The 7,500-nt window shown below is 45.5% G+C and overlaps 1 protein-coding gene across 1 annotated transcript in view; it reads right to left on the minus strand.

Annotated features, from left to right (window-relative positions):
- Nucleotides 1–7,500, minus strand: part of LOC112260931 (aminopeptidase N-like) — a 40,285-nt gene that overhangs the window by 2,963 nt on the left and 29,822 nt on the right. The window contains exons 12-17 of the mRNA XM_042316650.1: nt 7,151–7,284; nt 6,539–6,594; nt 5,785–5,932; nt 4,305–4,396; nt 3,982–4,092; nt 1,522–1,689 (exon numbers count right to left, since the gene is read on the minus strand). Of these exons, the coding sequence (XP_042172584.1) occupies nt 1,522–1,689; nt 3,982–4,092; nt 4,305–4,396; nt 5,785–5,932; nt 6,539–6,594; nt 7,151–7,284 (709 nt within the window). The remainder of the gene's footprint in view (nt 1–1,521; nt 1,690–3,981; nt 4,093–4,304; nt 4,397–5,784; nt 5,933–6,538; nt 6,595–7,150; nt 7,285–7,500) is intronic.

The raw sequence follows: 7,500 nt of genomic DNA on the forward strand, positions 1-7,500 counted from the left end.
GCACATAGTGGGCCCATAGAGGGCTCATAGAGGTCTCATAGAGGTCTCATAGAGGACTCATAGAGGGCACATAGAGGGCACATAGAGGGAGCATAGAGGGCTCATAGGGGGCTCATAGAGGGCCCATAGAGGGCTCATAGAGGTCTCATAGAGGTCTCATAGAGGGCACATAGAGGGAGCATAGAGGGCACATAGAGGGAGCATAGAGGGCACATAGAGGGCTCATAGAGGGCACATAGAGGGCTCATAGAGGACTCATAGGGCACATAGAGGGCTCATAGAGGGCTCATAGAGGGCACATAGAGGGCTCATAGAGGGCCCATAGAGGGCACATAGAGGGCTTATAGAGGGCTCATAGAGGCCACATAGAGGGCTCATAGAGGGCACATAGAGGTCTCATAGAGGGTTCATAGAGGGCTCATAGAGGGCCCATAGAAGGCACATATATGGCACATATATGGCTCATAGAGGGCACATAGAGGGCTCATAGAGGTCTCATAGAGGGCTCATAGAAGTCTCATAGAGGGCTCATAGAGGGCACATAGAGGGCACATAGAGGGAGCATAGAGGGCACATAGTCATAGGGGGCACATAGAGGGCTCATAGAGGTCTCATAGAGGGCTCATAGAGGGCTCATAGAGGGCACATAGAGGGCTCATAGAGGGCTCATAGAGGGCACATAGAGGGCTCATAGAGGGCTCATAGAGGCCACATAGAGGGCTCATAGAGGGCACATAGAGGGCTCATAGAGGGTTCATGGAGGGCTCATAGAGGGCTCATAGAGGGCCCATAGAAGGCACATATATGGCACATATAGGGCTCATAGAGGGCACATAGAGGGCTCATAGAGGGCACATAGAGGGCTCATAGAGGGCACATAGAGCAGTAGTGCGCCGTAAATAAGGAATAGGGTTCAATTTAGGACACAGTCTGGGTCCTCTTCACCTGTTCAGTAACCAGGGAACCCTGGTGCAGGCCAGAGGTCCTCCTCACCTGTTCAGTAACCAGGGAACCTTGGTGCAGGCCAGAAGTCATCCTTACCTGTTCAGTAACCAGGGAACCCTGGTGCAGGCCAGAGGTCATCCTCACCTGTTCAGTCACAACGGAAACCTGATGCAGGCCAGAGGTCATCCTCACCTGTTCAGTAACCAGGGAACCCTGGTGCAGGCCAGAGGTCATCCTTACCTGTTCAGTAACCAGGGAATCCTGGTGCAGGCCAGAGGTCATCCTCACCTGTTCAGTAACCAGGGAACCTTGGTGCAGGCCAGAAGTCATCCTTACCTGTTCAGTAACCAGGGAACCCTGGTGCAGGCCAGAGGTCATCCTCACCTGTTCAGTAACCACGGAAACCTGATGCAGGCCAGAGGTCATCCTCACCTGTTCAGTAACCAGGGAACCCTGGTGCAGGCCAGATGTCATCCTTACCTGTTCAGTAACCAGGGAATCCTGGTGCAGCCCAGAGGTCATCCTCACCTGTTCAGTAACCACGGAAACCTGATGCAGGCCAGAGGCCATCCTCACCTGTTCAGTAACCAGGGAACCCTGGTGCAGGCCAGGGAATACATCAGCTTGTCAGCCTCAGAGGCAATGGAAGCCTCTCTGTACATCCTCCAGGCGAAGTCCCACTCCTTCACCCCTCCTGCTGCGATGGCGCTGCAGTACACCGTCTGCCTCAGGTTGGGGTGAATCCTGGACCAGACAATGTAAACGAGATGATCACATCAGGGTTGAGATCAATAACAGTCTTCAACACTAGGGTTGGGATCAATAACAGCCTTCAACACTAGGGTTGGGATCAATAACAGTCTTCAACACTAGTGTTGGGATCAATAACAGCCTTCAACACTAGGGTTGGGATCAATAACAGTCTTGAAAACTAGGGTTGGGATCAATAACAGTCTTCAAAACTAGGGTTGGGATCAATAACAGTCTTCAACACCAGGGTTGGGATCAATAAAAGTCTTCAACACTAGGGTTGGGATCAATAACAGTCTTCAAAACTAGGGTTGGGATCAATAACAGTCTTCAACACTAGGGTTGGGATCAATAACAGTTTTCAACACTAGGGTTGGGATCAATAACAGTCTTCAACACTAGGGTTGGGATCAATAACAGTCTTCAAAACTAGGGTTGGGATCAATAACAGTCTTCAACACTAGGGTTGGGATCAATAACAGCCTTCTACACCAGGGTTGGGATCAATAACAGCCTTCAACACTAGGGTTGGGATCAATAAGAGCCTTCTACACTAGGGTTGGGATCAATAACAGTCTTCAACACTAGGGTTGGGATCAATAACAGCCTTCTACACTAGGGTTGGGATCAATAACAGCCTTCTACACTAGGGTTGGGATCAATAACAGCCTTCTACACCAGGGTTGGGATCAATAACAGTCTTCAACACCAGGGTTGGGATCAATAAAAGTCTTCAACACTAGGGTTGGGATCAATAACAGTCTTCAAAACTAGGGTTGGGATCAATAACAGTATTCAACACTAGGGTTGGGATCAATAACAGTCTTCAACACTAGGGTTGGGATCAATAACAGTCTTCAACACTAGGGTTGGGATCAATAACAGTCTTCAAAACTAGGGTTGGGATCAATAACAGTCTTCAACACACTAGGGTTGGGATCAGCCTTCTACACTAGGGTTGGGATCAATAACAGCCTTCAACACTAGGGTTGGGATCAATAACAGCCTTCAACACTAGGGTTTCTACACTAGGGTTGGGATCAATAACAGCCTTCTACACCAGGGTTGGGATCAATAACAGCCTTCAACACCAGGGTTGGGATCAATAACAGTCTTCAACACCAGGGTTGGGATCAATAACAGTCTTCAACACTAGGGTTGGGATCAAGTCTTAACAGATCTTCAACACTAGGGTTGGGATCAATAACAGTCTTCAACACTAGGGTTGGGATCAATAACAGTCTTCAACACTAGGGTTGGGGTTGGGATCAATAACAGTCTTCAACACTAGGGTTGGGATCAATAAGAGCCTTCTACACTAGGGTTGGGATCAATAACAGTCTTCAACACTAGGGTTGGGATCAATAACAGTCTTCTTCACTAGGGTTGGGATCAATAACAGCCTTCTACACCAGGGTTGGGATCAATAACAGTCCTCAACACAAGGGTTGGGATCAATAACAGCCTTCTACACTAGGGTTGGGATCAATAACAGCCTTCTACACCAGGTTTGAGATCAATAACAGCCTTCAACACTAGGGTTGGGATCAATAACAGTCTTCAACACTAGGGTTGGGATCAATAACAGTCTTCAACACTAGGGTTGAGGAGGATAGGATAGGAGAGGACCCCTCCTGTTTCAGCCTCCAGTATTTATGCTGCAGTAGTTTATGTGTCGGGGGGCTAGGGTCAGTTTGTTATATCTGGAGTACTTCTCCTGTCCTATCCGGTGTCCTGTGTGAATTTAAGTATGCTCTCTCTAATTCTCTCTTTCTCTCTTTCTTTCTCTCTCTCGGAGGACCTGAGCCCTTGGACCATGCCTCAGGACTACCTGACATGATGACTGTTTGCTGTCCCCAGTCCACCTGGCCGTGCTGCTGCTCCAGTTTCAACTGTTCTGCCTTATTATTATTGGACCATGCTGGTCATTTATGAACATTTGAACATCTTGGCCATGTTCTGTTATAATCTCCACCCGGCACAGCCAGAAGAGGACTGGCCACCCCACATAGCCCGGTTCCTCACTAGGTTTCTTCCTAGGTTTTGGCCTTTCTAGGGAGTTTTTCCTAGCTACCGTGCTTCTACACCTGCATTGCTTGCTGTTTGGGGTTTTAGGCTGGGTTTCTGTACAGCACTTTGAGATATCAGCTGATGTACGAAGGGCTATATAAATACATTTGATTTGATTTGATTTGATTTGATTTGATTTGAGAGGAGAGGAGAGGAGAGGAGAGGAGAGGAGAGGAGAGGAGAGAGAGGAGGAGAGGAGAGGAGGGATCTCTGTACGTGTTGTTCTCAGGCGTTTTCATCCAGTCTTTGAACCAGCCTGTAGTCAGCTCCTCACAGCCTGCTACTCCTGTACTGCAGGCTATAGAGATGGCATTCACCTGGTTGTACCTGGAGACGGAAGGAAAATACAAATGAAACAGAAGAAACTCTTAACGGTATACTGACCTCACAACTTCTGACTTATTGAGTCCATTCATGATAACTGGATGAGAACAGTCATTTTGATCTGACTGAGTGTTTTGTCTTCTAAAAATAATTTCTAACTATCGTGACATTTTCTCTTTGTATCCATCAACATTGTGAAAGATAGACGTTCTTACTGGTCAGTGTGTTTCTCAGGAATCTTGGTCCAGTCAGCAGTGATAGTCTTGAAGTGGTTGAAAAGAGGCGTGACTTGTTTATTGAGGTAAGCCTGAAAGATAAGAACAGAACTCGCTGTTTATTGAGGCAAACCTGAAAGATAAGGACAGAACTCGCTGCATCACAACATATCAGAGATATTGGATGACATTATCATTTGCATTCCTCAGTGTCAATAAAAATGGAACAGAGTTGATCTTAATAGCAGATTTTGCAATTAAAAAATATTCAGTAGTCTACTGCTATGTCCCAGATGGAACTCTATTCCATATAGTGGCCAAAATGAATAGGGTGCCATATAGTGATCTGGTCAAAGTACTGCATAAGGAATAGGGTGCCATATAGTGATCTGGTCAAAGTACTACATAAGGAATAGGGTGCCATATTGTGATCTGGTCAAAGTACTACATAAGGAATAGGGTGCCATATAGTGATCTGGTCAAAGTACTACATAAGGAATAGGGTGCCATATAGTGATCTGGTCAAAGTACTACATAAGGAATAGGGTGCCATATAGTGATCTGGTCAAAGTACTACATAAGGAATAGGGTGCCATATAGTGATCTGGTCAAAGTACTGCATAAGGAATAGGGTGCCATATTGTGATCTGGTCAAAGTACTACATAAGGAATAGGGTGCCATATAGTGATCTGGTCAAAGTACTACATAAGGAATAGGGTGCCATATAGTGATCTGGTCAAAGTACTGCATAAGGAATAGGGTGCCATATAGTGATCTGGTCAAAGTACTACATAAGGAATAGGGTGCCATATTGTGATCTGGTCAAAGTACTACATAAGGAATAGGGTGCCATATAGTGATCTGGTCAAAGTACTGCATAAGGAATAGGGTGCCATATAGTGATCTGGTCAAAGTACTGCATAAGGAATAGGGTGCCATATAGTGATCTAGTCAAAGTACTGCATAAGGAATAGGGTGCCATATAGTGATCTAGTCAAAGTACTGCATAAGGAATAGGGTGCCATATAGTGATCTAGTCAAAGTACTGCATAAGGAATAGGGTGCCATATAGTGATCTAGTCAAAGTACTGCATAAGGAATAGGGTGCCATATAGTGATCTGGTCAAAGTACTGCATAAGGAATAGGGTGCCATATAGTGATCTGGTCAAAGTACTGCATAAGGAATAGGGTGCCATATAGTGATCTAGTCAAAGTACTGCATAAGGAATAGGGTGCCATATAGTGATCTAGTCAAAGTACTGCATAAGGAATAGGGTGCCATATAGTGATCTGGTCAAAGTACTACATAAGGAATAGGGTGCCATATAGTGATCTGGTCAAAGTACTGCATAAGGAATAGGGTGCCATATAGTGATCTGGTCAAAGTACTACATAAGGAATAGGGTGCCATATTGTGATCTAGTCAAAGTACTGCATAAGGAATAGGGTGCCATATAGGACCCAGATATAACACTGACCTGCATGGGTCCGTAGACGTCGCTGCGGTCGAACATGAGGAAGAAGTAGCCCAGGTTCCTGTCAGCTGTTTGCCAGGGCATGTACTCTCTCTCCCTCTGAAGGAACAGGGTGGTTCTCAGAGCCAGTATAGTGCTGACTATCCTCGCCCTGACGTGGACCAAGACAGAAAACATCACAAACAGCTTTATTCATCAACTACAATGATATCAACCAGGAATTACACCTGCTGAAATGGTGCTGACAGCAACAGACATATACACAGAGGACTTTACAGGTAGTCTACATACAGACAGAATATACACAGAGGACTTTACAGGTAGTCTACATACAGACAGAATACAGACAGAGGACTTTACAGGTAGTCTACATACAGACAGAATACAGACAGAGGACTTTACAGGTAGTCTACATACAGACAGAATACAGACAGAGGACTTTACAGATAGTTTACATACAGACAGAATATACACAGAGGACTTTACAGATAGTCTACATACAGACAGAATACAGACAGAGGACTTTACAGATAGTTTACATACAGACAGAATATACACAGAGGACTTTACAGATAGTCTACATACAGACAGAATATACACAGAGGACTTTACAAATAGTCTACATACAGACAGAATACAGACAGAGGACTTTACAGGTAGTCTACATACAGACAGAATATACACAGAGGAATTTACAGGTAGTCTACATACAGACAGAATATAGACAGAAGACTATGCTGTGTGGAAGAGGACTCACCTAGCCAGGTTAAAAGCATCATCCACAACCTGGGCTCTGTTGATCACTGGAATAGCCTGAATATAAACACAGGGATATTGAAATATGTTTGGTTTCCATATTGGGACAGTCAGCAGGCTTTGTGCTGGTCTTCCTGGAACATAGTAATTTTGCAGGTTAGAAAGCATCATTATCATATGGACTGTTCCCTCGTGGTCTGTGCTGAGCTGCGTGAAGAGGTCATTATCATATGGACTGTTACCTCATGGTCTGTGCTGAGCTGGGTGAGGAGGTCATTATCATATGGACTGATACCTCATGGTCTGTGCTGAGCTGGGTGAGGAGGTCATTATCATATGGACTGTTACCTCATGGTCTGTGCTGAGCTGGGTGAGGAGGTCATTATCATATGAACTGTTACCTCATGGTCTGTGCTGAGCTGGGTGAGGAGGTCATTATCATATGAACTGTTACCTCATGGTCTGTGCTGAACTGGGTGCGGCGGTCATTATCATATGGACTGTTACCTCATGGTCTGTGCTGAGCTGGGTGAGGAGGTCATTATCATATGGACTGTTACCTCATGGTCTGTGCTGAGCTGGGTGAGGAGGTCATTATCATATGGACTGTTACCTCATGGTCTGTGCTGAGCTGCGTGAGGAGTCGATCCCAGTTACTACTGTCATAGTTGACCCTGAAGAATCCAGAAACCTTGGTATTGGCCAACATCCAATCAGATCCCAAAGTTTTCATTGGTAGATGGGTGGCTGTATTTGAAGGAAGCAGGAAATAAATGATTATCCTTCACATCATAGAGCCAACAGATGTCTTTATTACGTCCAAATTGGACCCTATTCCCTGTATAGTGCACTACTTTAGACCACGGCCCTATTCCCTATATAGTGCACTACTTTAGACCAGAGCCCTATTCCCTATCTAGTGCACTACTGTTGACCAGGGCCATATTCCCTATATAGTGCACT

The sequence above is a fragment of the Oncorhynchus tshawytscha genome, unplaced genomic scaffold (genome assembly GCF_018296145.1).
Source record: "Oncorhynchus tshawytscha isolate Ot180627B unplaced genomic scaffold, Otsh_v2.0 Un_contig_4078_pilon_pilon, whole genome shotgun sequence".
NCBI classification, from domain to species: domain Eukaryota; kingdom Metazoa; phylum Chordata; class Actinopteri; order Salmoniformes; family Salmonidae; genus Oncorhynchus; species Oncorhynchus tshawytscha.